The 22,707-nt window shown below is 60.5% G+C and overlaps 3 protein-coding genes across 4 annotated transcripts in view; 2 read left to right on the top strand and 1 right to left on the bottom strand.

The window, feature by feature from the left end:
• The window catches only part of FBXW8 (F-box and WD repeat domain containing 8), a 48,191-nt gene extending 43,916 nt beyond the window's left edge, over positions 1–4,275 (top strand). For both annotated transcript variants that reach the window (XM_038152412.1, XM_038152411.1), the window contains 2 exons: positions 1,984–2,100; positions 2,748–4,275. In XM_038152412.1, the coding sequence (XP_038008340.1) occupies positions 1,984–2,100; positions 2,748–2,892 (262 nt within the window). In that variant the 3' untranslated portion in view covers positions 2,893–4,275. The remainder of the gene's footprint in view (positions 1–1,983; positions 2,101–2,747) is intronic.
• Positions 4,276–12,934: 8,659 nt separating this feature from the next.
• On the bottom strand, positions 12,935–19,495 carry TESC (tescalcin). Its single transcript, XM_038152504.1, has 8 exons — positions 19,320–19,495; positions 15,667–15,736; positions 14,412–14,492; positions 14,042–14,181; positions 13,895–13,956; positions 13,721–13,828; positions 13,288–13,335; positions 12,935–13,158 (listed from the first exon to the last, which is right to left on the bottom strand). Exons 1-8 carry the CDS (start codon positions 19,375–19,377, stop codon positions 13,081–13,083), a joined length of 645 nt encoding a protein of 214 aa, XP_038008432.1. The 5' UTR covers positions 19,378–19,495; the 3' UTR covers positions 12,935–13,080.
• A 463-nt stretch (positions 19,496–19,958) lies between these two features.
• On the top strand, positions 19,959–22,703 carry LOC119707462. Its single transcript, XM_038152503.1, has 2 exons — positions 19,959–20,812; positions 20,845–22,703. Exons 1-2 carry the CDS (start codon positions 20,772–20,774, stop codon positions 21,758–21,760), a joined length of 957 nt encoding a protein of 318 aa, XP_038008431.1. The 5' UTR covers positions 19,959–20,771; the 3' UTR covers positions 21,761–22,703.
• The last annotated feature ends 4 nt before the right edge of the window (positions 22,704–22,707 follow it).

The raw sequence follows: 22,707 nt of genomic DNA, 5'->3' as shown, positions 1-22,707 counted from the left end.
CTCTGTTTAATTGTGGAACCTTGGGGTTGGCATGCTGGACTGGCTGGTTTGAGAGGGACTGGTTCTGGCTGTCTCCATCCAGTGCATCCCTCACAATCCCTGTGCTTCTGTTCACCTCATCCACACATTCCCCTAATGGTGAGGATCAAAGCATTTAAACTCATTTAAATATTGAAATATCAGTTTGTACTGAGCACAGGGAGCACAGTACTGAAAGTACAAGCAGAGATCAGCATCCTGGAGCTGACACTTTGTACAGCTAAGTGAAGATTTCCTGATCAAAGCACAATTCCCAGGCTTTGTCTGGATAAAGACTCGAGGGTTTAGCCCCTTGTAAGTCTGAGTGATATCCATAAAATTAACAGATAAATCCTGATTGCATTTTTTTTTATTAGTTTTAATGCATCTTCCCCAAAGAGGAGCTGGGTGAGGTATTTACAGCCAGGGAAGTTCAAGCTGGAGTTGTCATTGATTAATAGCAGGTATCACTTTGTGTGCTGACCCTGGGAATGATAAAGCCTGTTGTGATGTGGCTGATGCATTAAGGACAATATTCCATTGATTGTCTCCTTGGCATGTTCATTAGTGCTGCTCCAGGAGCAGGGCAGGCAGGGCAGGGCTGAGCTCGGGGATGTGCTCCAAGTGAAACCATTAGATTAAACAGGTGGAAAACAGTGTTTAATCTATAGAGCAATCAGAAGGGATCACTTCAATCAAAAAGCTTTCCTAGATAAGGTGTGTGCTGTCATCCCAGCCTGTGGCCCCCTGCCAGGAATGCAAAACAGGAACAGGAGCTGAGGGAGGTGACAGGAGACACATTTGGGGTGTGGAGATGAGCCATCCTCAGCTGAGAAGTGACTCCTGCTTGAACACAGAGTGCTGGTCCTGGGTTTGGGCTCAGTATTCACCAGTGGGAGGGAAAGGAGTGAGGACCTGACTTGAGTGTCCAGAGGAGGGACATGGGGATGGGGAAGGGTCTGGAGGAGCAGCTGAGGGCACTGGGATTGTTCAGCTGGAGCAGAGGAGCCTGAGCTCAGAGCTCAGCAGGGACTGCAGCTCCTCCTGAGGGCAGCTCCTCTCTCTGCTCTGGGACAGGGACAGCACCATCTCTGCTCTGGGACAGGGACAGCTCCCCTCTCTGCTCTGGGACAGGGACAGCTCCAGTCTCTGCCCTGGGACAGGGACAGCTCCAGTCTCTGCTCTGGGACAGGGACAGCTCCCCTCTCTGCTCTGGGACAGGGACAGCACCATCTCTGCCCTGGGACAGGGACAGCTCCAGTCTCTGCCCTGGGACAGGGACAGCTCCAATCTCTGCTCTGGGACAGGGACAGCAGCCAGGGCACGGCTGGGGCTGGGCCAGGGCAGGGCAGGCTGAGCTCAGGGCAAGGTTCTTCCCCCAGAGGGTGCTGGCACTGCCCAGGCTCCCCAGGGAATGGGCACGGCCCCGAGGCTGCCAGAGCTCCAGGAGCCTTTGGCAGCGCTGCCAGGGATGCCCAGGGTGGGGTTGTTGGGGCTCTGGGCAGGGCCAGGAGCTGGGCTGGATGGTCCCTTTGGTCCCTCTGCACTCCATGGCTCTTAGCTTGTGCCTCATCAGCTTGTGCCAGCTCAGTGCAGGGTGTCTGGGGTGTCCTGCTCCTTTTTTTGGGAAGCATGCTGCCCTTCCCGGGACTGCTGCAGTCCTTAGGGCAGCCGGCCCGGCCCAGCCCGGATCCATCCCTCCCGGCCGCTGCTGTGCCAGCTTTCCAGCAGCATTTCCCGGCCTCCTCGTGTGTTCTGGGAAGAGCCCACTAGATGGGGATAGAAGATGTGGGATGTGCTCCGGGCTGGAGGAGCCAGGAGTGCGGGTTCGCCGCCTCTGGCCGCGGGGAGGGCGCTGATTTCAGTCGCTGCGGGTTTCATCCAAAGCCGGTCCTTTGCCAGCACTCGGATTTTGGGAGTGCAGTGCAGGTAGCCGCTCACTCCATGCTCTGGGCTGTGTTGCAGACATCCAGTGCGCCACGTGTGGTTCGATTCCCACAGCCTGATCACTGCCAACATCCCCGAGGAGAAGAACCCCCGGGGCTCCAGCATCACCGAGGACGACCCCAGCTTGCACCGAAAGTGAGAAACCATCCCTCAGCAATGTGCTTTGTTCTTAAATAGCACCCTGAGCACCTGAGTCATCACCCAGAGCGCTTTCAGAGAGGGTATAGCAGCAGAAAAATCAAATTAAAAAAAGTTTAAGGGTAAGGTTTATAAAACAAGCCATGAATTGGCTCTTAATTTGCTTGAACACAGAAAAAAAACTTTTTTTTTTTTCTCAGCAGGGGAACATAAAGTCCACTGAAGCCAGGCAGGGAATGCAGCCCTCTCCATGCTTGAAATATTAGTAATGCTGTCTCCTCCTGAAGGAAAACTACTGGCATTTAAGCTGCAGATTTTGGTATTTGCATCTCAAATGGCTGTTAGTGCTAATTGAACTATCAAATACCAATGTATTTATCTTCCCCCGTGCTGGAGAGCCCGGAGATGTTTCAGCAGATGACAGTCACGTCCCTGCAGGGCTGGGGGAATGATTCACCAGCCCTGGGAGGAGGCAGGGGGGAGCTTTCCCTGTTCAAAGGGCTCAGCCTCCTGCTCAGGGGATGGGGGTTCATCAGCTCCTGCAGCATCGCCTCTTTCCATTCCGATGGTTTTCATAGTGATTGCTGCCTCTGACTGCTTTCCCGCCGAGCTGAGATGGTGTGTCCTGCTTGTTTTGCACACAGGTACCGAGGGGTCATTTATTCCTACGATTTCTCCGTGGACCAGCTGGCCGTGGACAGCGTCCTCCCCATCTGCCGCTCCTCCTACGATGAGGTGTCCGGTTACAACTACAACATCGGCCTGGCAGTGCCCTACGACAGCATCTAGGGCCCTCCTCGGCTCTGGGCCAGCCAGGGCAAGGGGAAATCCGTGTGGGACAGGCACCCAAGAGCTGGTGTGGGCTGCAGAAAGCCCTGGGATGCGAACCCGAACAGGGCAGGGCTGCCCTGGAGCACCCTGCTGCAATGTGTCCCTCTGGACATGTCCAGAGGTCCGGCCTGGGGGAGTGGAGAGGCTGGGGAGGGAAAGGGAGCACTGCAGGGTGAGCAAAATATTCCTGCTGCTTCTGGGAAAGATGCTGCAGGGCCCATCCTGGTCAGGAAGCCAGAGTGGGACACTGAAGGGGTGGGAGCTCCCTAACCCCAAGAGAGAAAAAAATCACCAAGGACTTGGAAAAGCATGTGCTGAGTCACATGTTTGAAATGTCTGTCCTGGTATCGAGCTGCTGGTTCTTGTTTTCCTTGGAGTGCATTGGGATGTGCCTGGGAACAGGAGAACAGGACCATGCACAGAAGGTGGCTGGGAGAGGGGTTGGGAAGGAGAGAGGGAAGGGAGGGTTCCCTAGGCCAGGCTGGATGCCTGGGAACTCAGCAGGGCACACACACATCAGAATTATTTTAGAATAAATTATTTTTTTAATTCTTTAAAATCCTGGATCAAATGTTTTCTAATTGTATGTGTAGATCTGTCTGAGGAATTTTTGTTCCTGAGCCTTTTAGGATGAGCTGACCCCTGTTCACTGGGACAAAGGGCTGGCTCAGGTTGCCAGGTGTGTTCTTGGCTGGATCATGTCCTTCCACAGTACCTGGAGGGTTTCAGTGCTGTCCTTGCTTCCAAGCTGGGAACTGATCATGGAACAGAGGGGATGAGGTGGCCACAGTGCCCTCCCTGTGTGTGGAGCCCCAAAGCTGTGGGGAAGCACCAGGTGAGGGGCAGGAGGTGCTGTTCAGGTGGAAATGAGGAGTGAGGCTTTACCTCAAGCCCAGGTAGCACTGACAGACAGGTAAAACCAGTTTGGGGAACAAGGGCTCCAGTCCTGCATGGATCTTTTTACTGATTTGAAATGATTTTATTGTGATTTGCCCTTGTAAACTTACTGGTGCAAACCAAAGCTGTGTCAGTTCTGTTTAAATTGAGGTTAAGTTTTAACTCACACCTTTTTTCCTGGGTTAATGGAATCAGTGTGAAGTGAGGGAGAGGTGGAGGAATGTGCCCAGACCTGGCCCTTTCCCCCTGGGCAGGCACTGGGACAGCCCTGCAGACTGCTGGATTTCTCTGCTTTTCCTTCTGTGGCTTGGGTGGTTTCCCATGACCCCTAGGCCAAAATGTCACATTTTAGGTTTTAAGTTACCTTTTTCCATGTGATAGTTACACAGAAAGTGCGAGGGGCAAAGCCATTCTGTCTGACCAATAAATTTAATCTTTCATAAAGCTTTGTTTTTTTTTAATTATCCCTCTACCCTTCTGGGAAGCCGACTCCCTCCCTCCGTTCCTGGGGAGCAGGAAGTGTCATGGATGCACAGTCTGGACAAGAGTTCAGCTGAAACCTGGCAAGGAAATCATGGTTTCTGTAGCATGGATGACTTTGGAGGTTGCTCCAGCCCCGTGCCTTCTGCGACGTGCCGAGCAGGGAGAGCTCCCAGCTCATTGCTCTTCCTTCCCCTTCTCTCTCCTCATTATCTGGGAACAGCTTTGTTCCTCCTCCTCTGGCTGCTGCCAGGAGCCGATGAGTTTGTGCGGTGCCCTTTTCCCGGAGCGCTCCCCCGCGTTCCTGCTGCTCCCTCTCCTCCTGCCCGCCTGCGCCAGGCTGCTCCGGGAAGGGGATGGCAGCACCTGCAGGGGCAGCTGTTCCCTTTGAGAGAGCTCCAGTGTCCCCCTGTCCCCGCAGCCGCACGGGCTCACAGGCACAGCCCCCCGGGGCGTGCTGCTCCGGGGCTTTGCCTGTTAATGAATGCAGTTAATTGAGGAATTGTACCGCAGCAGAGGGGGTGTGTGTTTAACCCCCGCTGCTCTTGTGGATGTCTGGGGCTGTTGGAGTGTCCCCCTGGGGACTTTCAGGGAAGGGATGGTGTCCTGCTGCTCCCCTGGCTGCTCAGGAGGGCTGGAGGCTGCTGAGCTTTGCGGTCAGGCTGATGTCTTGGAAGGCTGCCCTGGACCAGAGGCTGGGCAGAGCTGAAGAATAAAGCAGGGATTTATTAGGAGGCCTCAGTGGATCCACCTTGGGCAGCACAAGAGCCCAGCCAGGGCTGCACCCAAGATGAACCAAAATGGCCCAAAATGCACGAGCGCTCCCGGGGTCTCTCCCTTGGCTCAGTTCTGCTCCATTTGCACCTTGCAGTTCATTGTCCCGTTCCAGCTTTAGCCCGTGCAGTCTCAGCCTTCTCTTTTCCTCTCTTCAGTCCCCGTTGTTTGTGCTCCTGGGCTGAGATTTGGGTCATTTGTCCTTGGTGCCCAGCTGGAGCAGGAATTGTTTTGTCTCCCTGCTCTGTGCAGAGAGCTCCCCATCCCCTGATGAAACCCAGACCCACACGTAAAGCAGCACAGAATGGGAAAATATAAAAGCTGAGGCAGCAGGGGGGCATTGAAAGGGAGCCTCTGCCTTCATCTCAAGAGCAGGAATGGAGTCTCCATCCCAGCTGGACTGGGGATGGAAGCCACCTTGGAGCTTCCCAGCCTCCTGGTAGCAGTGAGTGGCAGGGAGGGGCCCAGGGCTCTGTCCCACAGCTCAGGGGTGGGATCTGGGAAGGGACAAATCTGCCCCGGGTGGGCTCAGGGCTGGGGTGGGGGAGCTGCAGTGAGGACACGCTGGAGCAGAGTGGGCCGAGCTGGCAGAGGCCAGGCTGGAGTCAGGCTCACATGGTGCCACTGCCAGGCTGGTGGCACTCGCACAGGGGTCAGGGACAGCTACAGAACACAAAGGCAGCACAGCTGGGAACAGCCTGGCATGAAAAGCCTTGAGAGTCCTGGTGCCCATACAGGGGGCAGCAATCCTCAGCTAAAAGGAGGAGTCTGTGTCTTGGTGAGAGGGACCCCTGCTCAGAGGGAACGTGGCATCACAGGGAGCTGTGTGTGTGTCACACGGCTGTGTGTGTGTCACACGGCTGTGTGTGTGTGTCACACGGCTGTGTGTGTGTCACAGGGCTGTGTGTGTGTCACAGGGAGCTGTGTGTGTGTCACAGGGCTGTGTGTGTGTGTGTGTCACAGGGAGCTGTGTGTGTGTCACAGGGCTGTGTGTGTGGCACAGGGCTGTGTGTGTGTGTCACAGGGCTGTGTGTGTGTCACAGGGAGCTGTGTGTGTCACAGGGCTGTGTGTGTGTCACAGGGAGCTGTGTGTGTGTCACAGGGAGCTGTGTGTGTGTCACAGGGCTGTGTGTGTGTCACAGGGAGCTGTGTGTGTGTCACAGGGCTGTGTGTGTGTCACAGGGAGCTGTGTGTGTGTCACAGGGCTGTGTGTGTGTCACAGGGAGCTGTGTGTGTGTCACAGGGAGCTGTGTGTGTGTCACAGGGCTGTGTTTGTGTCACAGGGAGCTGTGTGTGTGTCACAGGGAGCTGTGTGTGTGTCACAGGGCTGTGTGTGTGTCACAGGGAGCTGTGTGTGTGTCACAGGGCTGTGTGTGTGTCACAGGGAGCTGTGTGTGTGTCACAGGGCTGTGTGTGTGTCACAGGGCTGTGTGTGTGTCACAGGGCTGTGTGTGTGTCACAGGGAGCTGTGTGTGTGTCACAGGGCTGTGTGTGTGTCACAGGGAGCTGTGTGTGTGTCACAGGGAGCTGTGTGTGTGTCACAGGGCTGTGTTTGTGTCACAGGGAGCTGTGTGTGTGTCACAGGGCTGTGTGTGTGTGTCACAGGGCTGTGTGTGTGTGTCACAGGGCTGTGTGTGTGTCACAGGGAACTGTGTGTGTGTCACAGGGCTGTGTGTGTGTGTCACAGGGAGCTGTGTGTGTGTGTCACAGGGCTGTGTGTGTGTCACAGGGAGCTGTGTGTGTGTCACAGGGCTGTGTGTGTGTCACAGGGAGCTGTGTGTGTGTCACAGGGAGCTGTGTGTGTGTCACAGGGCTGTGTGTGTGTCACAGGGCTGTGTGTGTGTGTCACAGGGCTGTGTGTGTGTGTCACAGGGCTGTGTGTGTGTCACAGGGAACTCTGTGTGTGTGTCACAGGGCTGTGTGTGTGTGTCACAGGGCTGTGTGTGTGTCACAGGGAACTGTGTGTGTGTGTCACAGGGCTGTGTGTGTGTGTCACAGGGAGCTGTGTGTGTGTCACAGGGCTGTGTGTGTGTCACAGGGCTGTGTGTGTCACAGGGAGCTGTGTGTGTGTGTCACAGGGCTGTGTGTGTGTCACACGGCTCTGTGTGTGTGTCACAGGGAGCTGTGTGTGTGTCACAGGGCTCTGTGTGTGTCACAGGGCTGTGTGTGTGTCACAGGGAGCTGTGTGTGTGTCACAGTGCTGTGTGTGTGTCACAGGGAGCTGTGTGTGTGTCACAGGGCTGTGTGTGTGTCACAGGGCTGTGTGTGTCACAGGGAGCTGTGTGTGTGTCACAGGGCTGTGTGTGTGTGTCACAGGGCTGTGTGTGTGTGTCACAGGGCTGTGTGTGTGTCACAGGGAGCTGTGTGTGTGTGTCACAGGGCTGTGTGTGTGTGTCACAGGGCTGTGTGTGTGTGTCACAGGGAGCTGTGTGTGTCACAGGGAGCTGTGTGTGTGTCACAGGGAGCTGTGTGTGTGTGTCACAGGGCTGTGTGTGTGTGTCACAGGGCTGTGGGTGTGTCACAGGGCTGTGTGTGTGTGTCACAGGGCTGTGTGTGTGTCACAGGGCTGTGTGTGTGTCACAGGGAGCTGTGTGTGTGTCACAGGGCTGTGTGTGTGTGTCACAGGGAGCTGTGTGTGTGTCACAGGGAGCTGTGTGTGTGTCACAGGGCTGTGTGTGTGTGTCACAGGGCTGTGTGTGTGTCACAGGGAGCTGTGTGTGTGTGTCACAGGGCTGTGTGTGTGTGTGTCACAGGGCTGTGTGTGTGTCACAGGGCTGTGTGTGTGTGTCACAGGGAGCTGTGTGTGTGTCACAGGGCTCTGTGTGTGTCACAGGGAGCTGTGTGTGTGTCACAGGGCTCTGTGTGTGTCACAGGGAGCTGTGTGTGTGTCACAGGCCTGTGTGTGTGTCACAGGGAGCTGTGTGTGTGTGTCACAGGGAGCTGTGTGTGTGTGTCACAGGCCTGTGTGTGTGTCACAGGGAGCTGTGTGTGTGTGTCACAGGGCTGTGTGTGTGTGTCACAGGGCTGTGTGTGTGTCACAGGGAGCTGTGTGTGTGTGTCACAGGGCTGTGTGTGTGTGTCACAGGGCTGTGTGTGTGTGTCACACGGCTGTGTGTGTGTCACAGGGCTGTGTGTGTGTCACAGGGAGCTGTGTGTGTGTCACAGGGCTGTGTGTGTGTCACAGGGCTGTGTGTGTGTGTCACAGGGCTCTGTGTGTGTGTCACAGGGAGCTGTGTGTGTGTGTCACAGGGCTGTGTGTGTGTCACAGGGCTGTGTGTGTGTGTCACAGGGAGCTGTGTGTGTGTCACAGGGCTGTGTGTGTGTCACACGGCTGTGTGTGTGTCACAGGGCTGTGTGTGTGTCACAGGGCTCTGTGTGTGTGTGTCACAGGGCTGTGTGTGTCACAGGGCTCTGTGTGTGTCACAGGGCTGTGTGTGTGTGTGTCACTGGCAGCAGCTCCAGGGGAGCCTGGCACACCATCCTGCAGGGCAGGGCACTGCAGAGCCGTGCTGCAAAATCCCCCCTGCCCTGCTCTCCTCCTCGAGCCACCAGCCCCCAGAAAGTGCTTTTTGCCTCTGTTGGCGTCCCTAGTCAGTGAGGACAGGGCCACTCTGGGGTTCCAGGGGCTGCCATCCCTCTCCTGATCTGAGGAGTGCTGGGAGGAGGAGCAGGAGGTGCTTTTTGAGGTGCTCTGGGGGTGTCTGAACCCCCTTTCTCCCCACCCTGTGGCCTTTGGCACCCAGCTCTGCTCTCCTGCCCTGCCCACCCCTGTCACTCCCTGTCCCAGCTGCTGGCACTGAGGGGTGACTGCAGGTGCTCTGACGTGCTGCAGGCATTGTTCATGTCCTCTCTGCCCCTCTTCTCCTCCAGTGACATTTGCCTGCTCATTTCCACCTGCGGATGCTCCTGAAACTCCAGGTGCCTGCAGCTGGTGTCCTCCCTGCTGCCAGGGGAAAAGGGGGGACAGCAGGGACTGGGGGCCCCAAAGCAGAGGAGATCCTGGTGGATTGTGCAGCAGAAACCTGGGGAAAGCCTGTTCAGGGCAGGATTTGTGCCACTGGCAGATATTCATCCAGAAATGTGGATCTCCAGGCTCTGGGCCAAGCTCCTCTTCATGGGAGAGCTGCAGGTGGGGGCTTCCTCTGTCAGCCCTGCCGCAGCCAGTGCCACTCACAGGAGCGAGGAACTCCTCAAAATGCAGCTTAGAAATGTCAGCTGCAGGTGGCTGCCCTGGCTCCACGGCTGCGGGGTCTGTGCCGCCTCCTGCTCCTCCCTCCCCCGGGCCGGGTGTCCCCTTGCTCGGCCTCTGCTGCCATCCCAGGCTCCTGAGGGGCTGATGGAGGAGGGGGGACAGTGGGGAGATGGCTCAGGCTGTGTCCCCTCTGTGCCAACACCCACCTGCCCAGGGTCCCTGCCCTGCAGTGCTGGGGTCACTCAGTCCCCCTCTCCTGTGCTGGGGTCACTCAGTCCCCATCTCCAATCCTGGGATCACTCAGTTACCATCTCCAGCTCTGGGGTCACTCAGCTCTGGGGTCACTCAAGTCCCCGTCTCCCATCCTGGGATCACTCAGTCCCCCTCTCCTGTGCTGGGGTCACTCTGTTCCCCCCTTCCAGCTCTGGGGTCACTCAGTCCCCCTCTCCAATCCAGGGGTCACTCTGTTCCCCTCTCCTGTGCTGGGGTCACTCAGTCCCCATCTCCAGCTCTGGGTCACTCAGCTCTGGGTCCCTCAGTCCCCCTCCCTGGCTCTGGGGTCACTCAGTCCCCGTCTCCAGTCCCAGGAGCTGCTCTCTCTGATGCTGCCCAGCCTTTATCGGCCTCCCTGGAGTTTCCCGTGTGTTGTAAGGCAGCTCCAATTTCCCATTTCCCCCGTGGGGTCTGCACAGAGCTCCGTGCCACGTCCTGGCCCCACAACAGAACCGTTTGCCTCGATGGATGCTCCGGGCTGTGCAGGATTTTGCAGCGGCAGAAGCTTTGCCCTTGCCAGCTTCCCCGGGGCTCTGCCAGCTTTCCCTGTGATTTTCAGGATGGCGATCCCCGTTTCGCTGGGGTTTGCTGTGTGGAACACGAGGCTCCTGCCCGTGCCTGGGCTCTCCGGCTCCATCCCTTGGCTGGGCTGACGATCAGGCTCCATCTCTGCTCCTGCCCTGCCCAGCCTCCCTCCTGCTCTCCCCTCTCCCATTTCCCACCGGAATTCCCAACACGAGCAAAGGGCTCCATCCCCTGCTCCTCCCTCTCACCTGCCCTGCCCAGCCTCACCCGGTGAGACAGAAACTCGAAGGAATTTAGAGATCTCAGAGGAGCTAAGATTTTAGTTAGAGATAAGCTTTATTGGAGTTAATGAAAATAAATGGGTAGGCCTTGATGAAGGTAAGAGTTAGCAGTTAACTAATAATTGATTGAATGTCAACAGAATGTTTGGTCAGCTGGGTTTATAATGAAGAATATAGGAACTGACAAATAGCTTTGAGGAGCATGGGACAATTGTGGGCCTCCTCTGCTCTGAAACCAACTGAAGACAGGGAATGGGAGTTCTTCCAAGGGTTCATTTGTCATATTTGCATTGAAAAGGTAGAAAGCTCAGAACGAGGAAGACTTCATTTACTTCTTCATTTTGGGAGCCCTCCCCATGAAAGCGACCACCGACCCATTTCAAGGAACAAACTACGCATGCTTAATGGTTTTTGAACTAATTACCACACGAAGCAGGGAATGGGATGTACCAAAGCTATGAATATGTATTTGTATTTTGGGCGTTCAATACTTGTCTAGATGAAAGGGCTCTGGAATCACCTGCGAATTGCGGTGTGTATTTGGGAGCTATCCTGCAATAAACACACACTTTCTAACTTTAAACTGTGAGAGAGTTTTTGTCCGTCACAGTTGGGGATCAGTACTAGTAACATATCCGTACTTTTTAATAAATCACTGCTCGCCCATTTCCCACCGGGAATTCCCGACACCAGCCAAGGGAAAACGCTGCGGCCACTTTGTGCTGGGTCCTGCCTCTGTTTCCCAACCTCCCTCGCTTTCCTTGCCGCTCAGAACACCGGGGGCAGCTAATTAACTCAGGGGAGTTATACCTGATTAACTCTGGGGTAATAATTATCCTCTCATCCATCCTCTTCACTCCTCCTGGCCTCCACTTCCCTGCCTTGCTGGGATCCTCTCGGAGGATTCCCCCGAGGAAATCGGGGCGTGGAGGGGGAGTGGGACCCCGAGCTCGAGTTAACCCCTGCAGCCCCGCCGGGGATTGGGGCAGGCAAGGACCCCGCAGGCACCAGCGCCCGGAGCGGGAGCGCGGAGCCGGCAGCGGCATCGGGGACTGGGCTGGTCCCGCAGCCTCCGGGTGGGAATTTCAGTGGGAAATCAGGGAAAGGAGCCTGGGCTGCCTGCGGAAACCTGGGGATTTGGGGAGGAGCTGAGGGTTGTGCCCTCGTGTGCATGGGGTGGGGAGGGAGCGCTGGGGGTCCGGCACGGGGGGGGGGGAGGAGGAGGAGGAGGAGGAGGTGATGGGGGTACTCAGAGGGGCCCAAGGAGGGAATCCCGGAGCTCTGCAAACGCAGCCCAGGCTGTGGGGCAGCACCAGGAGACCCCCAGGGCCGAATGGCACCTCCGGGAGAGCCGGGAGCTCCATCCCCACCGTGCCCTACACCCAGCCCAGCCCAGCCCCATCCCCGCCGTGCCCTACACCCAGCCCAGCCCAGCCCCATCCCCGCCGTGCCCTACACCCAGCCCAGCCCAGCTCCATCCCCGCCGTGCCCTACACCCAGCCCCAGCAGCGCTGTCCCACGGCCCCGTGAGACATTCCCAGGTGGGACATTCCCAGTGGGACATTCCCAGGGGGACCCGGGAGCGGCTGCACCCCCGGGTCAGCCCCGTGCGGGTCCCTGCGGGCAGCACCGCATTGCAGGGCAGCGCTGTCCTTGTCCTTCCCCGGCGGCTCCGGGAGCTGCTCCCGGCTCGGCTCCAGCGGCTCCGCACGGACACGGGCACTCGGGAGGGGACAGGAGCCCTAAATGCGCCCTCAGTGCGGGGGTGCAGGGCAGAGACCCCCGATAATGTGGAAAAGAAGGAGGAAATGTTGCCTTGAGCCAGGGGTGGCACAGGGAGGGACAGAGGGGAGACACAGGGAGGGACAGAGGGGTGACACTGGGCCGGGGGGCCCCGCGCCCATCGCTGCCCAGCCCCTCAGCTGCCGGCTGTGCTGCTCCCAGCGCCGGCCCCTGTCACCAGGGAAAGCTGTTTTTTGATAAAACAAATAACTCTTCCCTGCTTTCCTAAAAATAGCCATTGCCCTTTTTTCCCTGCCTCCCTCCCCCCGCAGCTCAGGCTGCCTTAGAGACGGGAGCGCCGGGAGCCATCCCGCCGCTGATGCCAGCGCACAGCCCCCGTCCCCCGTGCCTTGTTCTAGCGGGAACATGTGGGGGCAGAAGCCACCTGGTTGCCAGGAGCCCGCGTCCCCGCGTCCCCGCTGCCTGCTGGGGCTCCTCCTGCCTGCCTCTGCCCGGGGGGAGCTCTGGGGTTAAACCGGGAATATTCCTCGTGTCGCTGCCTCCACCTTCCCCGCAGGATGCGCAGGGGGACGTGGCTGTCCCTGCAGGTGCTGCCGTCACCTCCTGCCCCCCAGCATCCCCATCCCTGCCTCTCCCCCGGCCTGGGGTCGGCCCAAGCTGGGCGGCTCCTTCCCCACAGCAGCACCTGGAGAGGCTGAACCCCAGGTTTATGGGGCAGCCGGGATCTGTGGAGGGATTCTGCTCAGGGAAACACTCCACCGCGGAGTGACGGATGGACGGACGGAGGATTTCTCAGCGAGGACTAAAAAGAGAAATATCTTTTATTACAGATAAAAGCCTCGGATGTTTCTAGAGAGCAGCCCCCGCGTGGAACAGGCCCACGGGCGGGGCAGCGCCGTGGAGCTGGGAGCCGGCTGCCAGGACATGGAGCTGCTGCGGGTCCTCTTCCTCCCGTTCCTCCTCCTCCTCCTCCTGCCCCTCTCAGTAGCAGTGGGCGATGGTGTCCACGTTGAGGAAGCGGACGTGCATCTTGGTCTCGATGTCGATGCCCTGCCACATCTGCCAGGGGACAGGGCTGAGGGGGCCAGGGCCACACCCCGGCCCCTGCCGTGCCCTGTCCCTGCCGTGCCCTGTCCCTGCTGTGCCCGCCCCGGCCCCTCCTCCTGGGGACACGGGGGTGTCACTGACCTTAAGGAAGTCCTCGAAGGTGATGCCCTCGTACACCTGGTCCGGGCCCTGCCGCAGTGAGAGCAAACATCGCAGCTGCCCCGGGGTGATGGGAGGGGTGGCCCAGGGATGTCCCCTGGGGCTGAGGGACGAATCTCCCATGGGTTCCTGCCCTGTACCCCGTGGCCAGCCCCAGATTGGTTCCCAAACTCCCACGGCTGCGAGGCGCAGCCCTTTCCATAAGCAATAAGGACGGGGTTTGTGGGATGCCATTTGCTGATCCCTCTCTCATGAGAAAACATCACTCTGGAAGCTGCTGCCTGCAAAAAACACCTCCAGCCAAAGCAGCTGTGGCCCAGGGAGGTGCCCTGGGAAGCAGGGACACCTTCCAGCCCCACTTTGATGCCACCGGAGCCCCTCAGAGCAGGGAGCAGCTCCCAGCACAGGCTCCCACCATTTGTCCCACGCAGATGCTGGCTGCCTCCATCATGGCCCCGTCGGCGATGGATCGAGCCGACTCCTTCTCCAGGTGGGGGTTCCCTGACAGCAGCTCCTCCACCACCTGCAAGGCAGAGGCTCAGGCCAGGCCTGGGGAGGGGGGCGTGGGGCAGGGGGGAGCCCACGTTACATTTCTGTACTCCTGCAGCGTGATCTTCCCGTCGTGGTCCGAGTCGTACATGTGGAACAGGACTGGGGGGACAGGAGGGGACGGCAGGGTCAGGGCAGCTCCTTCCCCCCAGCCCCAGAGCCCAGGTTCGCCCCGGGGGAGCCTCACATTTCAGCTTCTCCTTGCGGAAGCGCTCGAGCTGCTCCTCGTCCATGTTCATCTCGATGGGTCTGAAGTAGGACATGATGGTCAGGAAGTCCTCGAAGGTGATCTCCTCCGCCAGCCCGTCCGACTCCTGCCGCAGGTTCCTGGGGGTGCCGGAGCCCACGGTGATGGGGAGCCCCCAGCACCCACCCCCAGCACCACCACACCCCAGCGGGGCTCTGGACCCCTTTGTCCCTGGGGTTCAGCTTGAATGTCTCATGTCCCACCTGGATCCACCCCAGCCTTTAGGGGGAAGGGCCTCGGCCAGCCCCAGCCCATTTCCAGAGGATAAATCCTCATAAATCCTCCCTCCCCGGGGGCTGGGGGTGCTCACCGCTTGTCAAAAAAGGCGTGGACGATTTTGCCTCGGATGGGGTTGAACTCCAGGTCGGGAATGCTGTCAAAGTTCTCCTTGCTGCAAAGGGCGCAGAGAGAGCGTGAGGGAGGTGGGGAGGAGGCAGAAGCCCTGAGAGACCCAACCCTTCCTTCCAGGCAGTCACGGAAATATAAAGGGGTTTTGGATTAAAACCCTTTTTTCTTCCGTTCAGACAGAGCAAGTCCATGCTCAGGGATTTTGTCCCACTAGGATGGGTCTTGGGGAAGCTCTTGGGATGACCCCAGGGCTCTTTGCATGGCTCCAGCTGCTGTGGATTTTGGAGTTTTCCCAGGAAAAAGGGCTCACCAAGGCACAGCAAGGAGATCCTGCTGTCCACCCTCCCCTCAGCTTCCTGCTGAGCCCATGCTGGGCTTTGATCTCTGGGATTTATAAAGCAAACCAAGAGCCAAGAAATAACCCTGGGGAGCAGGGGGAGCTTGGAGATCTCTCAATTCCCTGTGCAGCCACCGAGGAGAGGGACAGGAGCACCTGCAACCCCCCCTTCCCTCCCCAAAACTGATTTTAAAGCTGGGGGGTGATGAGATGTTTGTCAGGAGTGCCCCTGCTCCCAGGCCACTGTGTCACCGCGTGTTTTTCCTTGGAATATTTGCAAGGCCATGCTGCAGGAGCTGGCTCAGGGATGGCTCAGGGAAGGACACTCAGAATCCCAGCCCTGGACCAGCACTTTGGGACAGCCCAGGGAAGGGGGAGGCCCTGGATGTGGGGCTGGAATTGCCCTGGGGCTGGGATTGCCAGGGGATGGGAATTGCAGAAGGGCTGGGATTGCAGTGGGGCTGGAATTACCACAGGATGGGAATTGTAATGGGACTGGGATTGCAGAGGGGCTGGGATTGCAGTGGGGTGGGAATTGCAGCAGGGCTGGCATTGCAGTGGGGCTGGCACTGCAGTGGGGCTGGCACTGCAGTGGGGCTGGCATTGCCCGGGGCTGGCACTGCCGTGGGGCTGTTATTGCAGTGGGGCTGGCACTGCAGTGGGGCTGGCATTGCCCGGGGCTGGCACTGCCGTGGGGCTGGCACTGCCGTGGGGCTGGCATTGCCGTGGGGCTGTTATTGCAGTGGGGCTGGCATTGCAGTGGGGCTGGCACTGCAGTGGGGCTGTTATTGCAGTGGGGCTGGCATTGCAGTGGGGCTGGCATTGCAGTGGGGCTGGCATTGCCCGGGGCTGGCACTGCCGTGGGGCTGGCATTCCCTACCGGATGGTCAGCTGGTCCTGGCTCAGCTGCTTGAAGCGCCGGTGCAGGTGCTCGATCTGCTCGGAGGTGACTGCCAAGGAAAGGAGAGAGGTGACAGGGGCTGCGCCCCGGGGGACCCCTGGGACACCCCTCTGTGCCTGTCCCACACCCCGGCAGCGGGGCACGGCCCTGGGCACAGCTGTGCCACCCCCATTGCCCTGCGGTGGCTCCGTGCCGCCCTGCAAGGTCCCTCCGTGTCCCTGCGCCCGGTGCTGGCTGCCAGGACGGTGCCAAGGGCTGGGGTATTCCCTGTCCCGGTCTGCAGGGAATTCCCTGGCCCAGCATGGCATGGAACGGCACAGTGGGATCCCACCCCCAGCTCAGGATCCTTGGTGCCAGTCCACTGGAACGGGCTTGGCATTTCTTTGGGGTTGTTGGCACCGTGGGCAGAGCTGTGCCCAGGCAGTTCCTCTCCTGCCCCAGCTCTGCCTGGAGCCAGGAGGTTCCTCCGTGTCCTCGGCCATGGCTGCTGCAGGAAATAACTCTGGGATCAGAAAATCCTGGCAGCTGCCAGGGAAGAGGAAAGGACACGGAGGGGACAGAGCAGACCCCAAAATCAATGCCTGGCTTTGAAATTGCTGCCACTGCTCAGGGTGAGCCACAAACCACGGGGGTGGGCACTGCCCCAGGGGGCACCAACGCCATCCCAGGGCAGGGCTGGAAGGGGGGGACCAGCAGCTCCCTTTGAGCCCCCCGAGTGCTGGGGCTCAGCAGCTCCTCCCCACGGCCCTGGTCCCCAGCACAGGTGAGTTCATCTTCCCCTGCTGCTCTCCAGGGGCTGTAAGCAAGCTCTAACCCCCAGAGCCTGACTCTTGTGCAAATATTGACAGGGGCCATTCCCAGGAGCCAGGGAAGTGCTTTGGAGCTGTGGCTCTGGGGGCTGGGGGTTTGGAGGGGCACCAGCTGGGCCCACAGGCTCCTGCAGCCCTGGCTGGGGCTGGGCACGGGGCAGGGCTGCCCCAGCAGCCAAAATCAGCCCCTCCTGGCACCGTGGAGAGACCTAAAACCACCTTAAGGGGTTGCAAAGGGTTAATTGCAGCAAGACAGCAGGGTCAGAGCTGGGCTGAGCTGCCTCCCTCGCTGCCTTTTATGATGTTTAAATAATGTCCTTTGCTTTCCCCACTGCTGCTTCACAGCCTGGAAATAGCAGCTGCATTGATCAGCGGGGCTGGGCCTTCAGAGCCCTCTGTTAACAGCCAGGGAATCCCATCCTGGCTGGATGGACTGGGGCCCTGAGCCTGCCTGGATCCCTGCAGGACGCCCCTCAAACCAACCCCCTCTATCCCCGCCCGGCCCCCTGGCTCCCAGGTGAGGATGCCCAGGCTCCCCCGGATGTTTTCTCCCCCGGTCCCTGCTGGCTGCTGCTCTGCTGCTGTCCCATGGAAACTTTCCCTGGACTTTGCTTTCCAATTTTGGCCCTGCAGAAGTGACCTTTCACTCCGTGCCGTGACGCCATCGCCGTCACCATGGGAGCAGCTGGGCCACCAAGCCCTCAGCATCTGGGGCTGGGTGCGCACCAAAAGGCTTGGACCTCTCAGGAAAACGTCCCAGACACCAAGAGGACAAAGAGCTGGGCTCAGCAGCTGGATGCTCATGGTTGGGCTGGCCCCGGAAGGCTCAGTGAGGCTTTTCCTGCCTCTTTCCCCATCCCAGGTGTTCCTCCCGGGGCAGCTCTCCCAGCAGCGCTCTGGCCTCTGAAGGTGGCAGAGCTCGGCTGCTTTCCAGAAAAAAAAAAGGGAAAATCTGCAGAAAAGGCAAAAGCTTTGCTGGAAGAAGGGCTGGCTCAAGGGCAGCAGAGGCTGCTCGTGTCCCTGAGAAGCATCCTGATGCTGCAGGCCCGTGTCCAAGCACGGCAGCCTCTGCTAATGGGGGAAAATGGGATTTCAACCAAAGGGAGCTGGGCTTGCCACTCCCAGCCTTGCGTGGTTTGTGCTGCTTGAGCAAAGGGGAAGGGGCCCTGGGGGGGCTCAGAGGCCCTGGGGGGGCTCAGCCCTCCTGTGGGACCAGCCTGGCTGCAGGGATGGTCACAGCATCCCGGGAAGTGCCACTTCACCCCGGGGAGACGCTGCAGCAGCTTTGGGATGGAGCACACAGAGGGAGGGAGCGAGGGAGGAGAAGTGAAGGATCTAGTGCATCACAACAGAGAAGCGGCCCCGAGCAGCCCCTCAGGGTGTCCCTCCACGGGAAAAAGGAAAAGGAACCAGCCTGGGGCACCCCCGAGTGGCTCTGCCCTGTCCCTGCTCCTCCCACGGGACCGAGGGTGGCTGCGGTGCCCAGCAGCACGGCTGCGAATCCCCGGAACTCCCCGGGATTCGGGCAGCGGCCACAGCCCAGGGGGAGCTCTGTGAATCCCACGGGCAGCACAGGACGGGCACCCCAGACGTGGCTTGGAGAGTGGGCTCCCCCTGCCCTCCCTCCTCTGGTTTCCAGAGGTTTTTGGGGGTTGCCCTCTCAAACCCTGCCCTGGGGTTGATCCACGGGGCACCGGGGAGGAGCCTCCCACGGCAGGAGCCGCCCGTGCCCGCGATGCTGCTGCAGTGTCCCCGGGCCGGGGGCTCCCCAAAATCCTCCTCCCACCCTGGGCTGCCAGGCTGGCACCCCGCAGGCTCCCCAAGCTCCTGAGTCCGTCCCGGGGGGCTCAGAGGGGTGCGGGGGGCTCAGCCCTCCCGAGGAGTGGAGAGATAAAGGGAGATGTGATGTGACCCCAGGAGCAGCAGCAGCACTGGGGACAGTCACCGGACCCTCTCGGCCCCCACAGACCCTTTGGCCGTGGGCAGAGCCCCCCCTCAGCCCTCCCTCCACCGCAGCTGGAGGATCCAGGCGGGAGCTCCCCGGTCTCCGTGCCCGGAGCTGCCGCGTCCTGGAGCGGTGACACTTCCCGGGACGGACACGGCCACCCCGTCCCTCCCTGCGGGGAGCCCTGGGCCGTGTCCCTGCCCCTTCCCCTGCTGGTCCCTCGATCCCAAAGCAGCCCCGCAGCAACCGCGGGGTGTCGCGGCCCGGTGGCTCCGGGGCAGAGCAGCCCTGCGGGGACAATGCCCTGCACGGTGGCGCGGGGGGCAGAGCCCGGCTGGGGCTCGCACGTGTGGCCGCTCGACGCCCGGCCGGTGGCGTGGTGGCAGCGGGGACACGGCTGCACGCCCAGGGTGACATGCTGGCACCCTCTGGTGACAGTCCTACACGCTCCCCTCTTATCCCCTGTCCCCTCCCCCGCTCCATCCCCCGGTGTCACATCCTGCTCTCCCCCAGCCCAAGTGACACCTCTGCACCCTCCCGAGTGACATTCCCTGCACCCTCCCGCGGGTCGCACGACACGTCCTGCACCCCCTGCCCTGCTCGAGCGTCACCTCCTGCGGCCCCCCGGCCGCCCAGGTGACATTTCCGTGTGCCCCCCCCCTCCCCGGCTGGCACCTCCTGCACCCCCCGCGGGTGACACGTCCCGCACAGCCCCCCCTCCCCGGGTGCCACGTCCCGCACCCCCGCGGGTGATGTGTCCCCTGCGGGGCCGGTCCCCCGGTGTCCCCTCCGGCGGCGGGGCCGGGGGCTCGGGGCGGGGTGGGATGAGCGGGGCGGCGGCGGCGCGGCCGCGGTGCCCGCGGGTCCCCGGTACTCACAGCCCGTCCTGTCCGCCAGCTCCCGCATCTCGGCGGGCACGGAGTGCGCGGAGCCCATCCCGGGCCGTGCCGGGAGCGCCGCCGCGGGCGCTGCACCGGAGCCGCCGCCGCTTTTAAGGGCGGGCGCGGCGGGGAGGCGGCGGCGGCGCGGCGGCCCCGGGGCCCTGCGCGCCCCCGCCCAGAGGCAGCGCCGGGCCCGCGGGGGTGGCACCCTCGGGGAGCGGGGACGGCCCCGGCAGCGGCGGCTGGCACCGGGAGCCCCCGGCTGTGCCCCGCTGGCGGCTCTGGAGCGGCCCCGAGAAGGGCGCGGAGCTGCCCCGGCACCCCCGTGCGGGAACGGGGCCGGGGTCCCCCACGGACACCCCGCGGCAGCTCCCACCTGAGCCCCCGGCTGCCCCAGCCTTGGCACTACCCGGGCTGTGCCCCTGGGCGGGCGGGGACAGAGGGGACATCCAGAGGTGACCCAGGACCCCCGCGACAGGGGGCTTCCCCAGGAGGCAGCTGTGGCACAGCGGGGGCTTCTGTCCCCATCTCCCCGGTGCCAGACTGGCACTGTCAGGGACACATCACCCTCCCTCGGGCACAGGGAAGGGCAGAGCCCTGCCAGGAGTGCAGGCACAGGTTTGGGAGCAGCTCGAGCAGCACAGCACACCGGCAGTAGGTAGCAAGTCAGTGTTGTTTATTTGTTTAAAGCCAAATATAAACAGGAAAGGAATGAAATCATTTCCAGCCTCCAGCTGTCCAGGAAAATACCTGTTTATAAATAAAAATGGAGAAAGGAGAGATGTCCCCATCCTGCAACCTCAGCTGTCAGTGGCAGGGGCCCTGGGGCTCAGGGCTCCTCACCCTCCGTTCCTGGGCCAGCAGTTTTCCATCCAATGTGGAATTTTGCCCAGCCCAGGCACTTGCAGGCAGGAGGAGGAGGGCAGGAGGTGGGAAATACAGCAGCACTCTGTCCCTGCCACAGTCCCCGTGTCCCCCATGGGGGAAGAGCCAGCGGGGAGGCAGGGCCCTCAGAGCTGGGATATCCCCGGAGATGCCCAGAAGGGTCAGGACAGCACCTGGAGCCAGTTCGTGTGCAGGTGGAGGTGGCCTGGAAGGGAGCAGAGATCCCAGGGACCCTTCTCCAGCCCAGAGCAGCCCTTTCCTCCTCATCCTCCTGCCTCCACTGCTCTCCCTGGCCCCAGGCAGGGCTGCCTGGTCTGGATGCTCCTGGGGCTTGGTTTTCCTGCAAAGGTTGGAGACAAACTCCCATGGTTTGTCAGAGGCCTCACTGCCTGCCCTCAGCTGGGTCAGGATGGCTCCAAAAGGGTTGGGAGGGCTTCCCCAGAGGATCCAGGAGCTGTCCCTCCCTGAACCTTGGCTGCTGGAGGGCACCAGCAGCTCCTCAGCCCGGCCTGGAGCAGCAGCACACCAAGACTTCGGCCTCCAGAGTGGAGAAACCTCCTGGGGATGCAGCTGCCCCCAGGACAGTGCCTGGGAATGGCACTGCCCTGGGATGGCACTGCCCTGGGATGGCACTGCCCTGGGATGGCACTCACTGCCTGGGATTGGCACTGCCTGGAACACCCCTGAGTGCCAGCACCCAGGGGCAAAGCCCAGAACCAGCCCTGGCTTTTCCTCACTCAGACAAGGAGTACTCCTGGCTTCCTGCCCCTTCCCAGCCTCCTCTTCCCCCATTCTGGATTTTCTCCTTCACCCCTGGATTTTCACATGCCAGCACCGGGGCTGTTCCGTCCCCAGGAGAGGTGACCAGTGACATGGGGAGGAAGGGAGAGCAGGGCATGAACTGCAGGGAATTCAGCCCCTGCTCCCAAGGACTGTGGCACTGCACAGGAGAGACCCGGCCTGGCTCTGCACCTGGTGGGAGAGAGGGGAGGCAATTCCACCTTCTCCAGAGAGCCACACAGGAGGGCTCCACACAGGACAGGACAAATCCCCACGGACAGCCGGACAGCACCAGCAGCACCTCTAACACAGACACCACGGGCCCAGACATCACCACACACACCAGGAGCTTTTGGGATCCACTGCTGTCCCCTTGGGGAAAGGTGACTGTGCCTGCCCTGCCAGGAGGAGAGGGGCACAGGCAAACCCCAAATGCCACCCCACCATCCCACAGAGGTGTTCCCACAGCGCTGGGCTGTGGATGTGCAGCCTGTGGGAACCCAGGTGCATTCCAAGAGGCTGTTCCAGCATGGACACAGAGCTATCCTGGGGGGTCTCCAGCTCTCCTGGCCGCCCTGGATGTATCCTGGGAGTTTCCAGCTCTCCTGGCCACCCTGGATGTATCCTGGGAGTTTCCAGCTCTCCTGGCCACCCTGGATGCTGGGCTGAGGTCTCCCACAGCAGCAGGTGCTCACAGGGGAGTTTCTCCTCCCCAAGACCAGACTCCACCCAGGGCAAGCAGCACTGGAGGCAGTGGGGACACCTGTCCCTAACTGGAGACCAAAGGAACTCACCATTCCCTTTGGGTTTGTGTCAAATCCCAAAATCTGACTTGGCCCCTGGGCTGAGGTTGTGTGGAAAACACACTGAAACAGCCCAGGCTTTCCAAATTTGGCACCTCCAAGGCTGTGCTGGTGCTCTGGGTGACCCAACACCCACAGCCCAGGTGTGGATGTGGGCAGCACCCAGAGCTGGCAGAGCTGCCTGAGGTCACAGTTCCTCCAAGAACTCCTGCCAGAGGGATGAGGATTTAGTTCCAGGGCTGCCCTGAGCACCCAACCCTTCTGCACCCCGGGCCACACCAGTCTGGGGAGCAACAGCTCCCACACTTCCCCTGGGCCAGGCTCCTCTCAGGGTGTGAGCACAGAGTGGCCCCAGGAGAGGGACAAAAGGGCCCTGCTGGCTGCCCTGGGAGCCCTGAAGCACCCAGCAGCTCTCCAGGTGGCTTGGCAAGCACTGGCCAGGTCCCAGGGAAACTCTGGGTGCCTCCTGCTGGCTCCTGTGGCTCTCGTATGGCACGGCTGCAGCTCAGGCAGCTCCTGGTGCTGAGGGCTCCTGTGAGCTCTGTCATTCCCTGGGTGCACTGGAGAGAGACCCAGTGGCAACAGAAGGGAGCACAAAACCCCAGGAATCTTATGGGAACGGGGAGCCCAAGCCCTGCTCTGCCCCTTCTCAGCCACCCTGGGACTCACCAGCCCCATTCCCAACCCTGCATCCCTGCCAGGAATCTTCTGGGATCTGCTTTCACAATGGGCTGGAGGTTTGGGTTCTACTCCAACCCTCAAAAACAAGAGATGGAATCTCAGATTTTTAGCCTGAGGATTCCCTACCCTGCTTCACCACGGGAACTCCTCCCCCCTCCAGGTTCCTGTCAGGACAGACCTGGGATAGAGAAGGTGTCCCTGCCCATGGAACAAGAGGAGCTTAAAGGTCCTGTCCA

Source organism: Motacilla alba, chromosome 15, assembly GCF_015832195.1.
Source record: "Motacilla alba alba isolate MOTALB_02 chromosome 15, Motacilla_alba_V1.0_pri, whole genome shotgun sequence".
Taxonomy (NCBI): domain Eukaryota; kingdom Metazoa; phylum Chordata; class Aves; order Passeriformes; family Motacillidae; genus Motacilla; species Motacilla alba.
Note: the sequence above shows the minus strand (reverse complement) of the source record. Positions and strands in the feature narration are given on the sequence as shown.

Excerpts from the sequence above, each read along its gene's own strand:
- TESC (XM_038152504.1), bottom strand. The coding sequence starts at position 19,377 with ATGGGCTCCGCGCACTCCGTGCCCGCCGAGATGCGGGAGCTGGCGGAC. Across the intron at positions 14,493-15,666 it reads CAGGACCAGCTGACCATCCG|CAAGGAGAACTTTGACAGCA; the intron begins GTAGGGAATGCC and ends CGCCCTTTGCAG. Across the intron at positions 13,829-13,894 it reads CGCTGCAGGAGTACAGAAAT|GTGGTGGAGGAGCTGCTGTC; the intron begins GTAACGTGGGCT and ends TCTGCCTTGCAG.
- LOC119707462 (XM_038152503.1), top strand. The coding sequence starts at position 20,772 with ATGCAGCTGCCCCCAGGACAGTGCCTGGGAATGGCACTGCC. Across the intron at positions 20,813-20,844 it reads TGCCTGGGAATGGCACTGCC|CTGGGATGGCACTCACTGCC; the intron begins CTGGGATGGCAC and ends GATGGCACTGCC.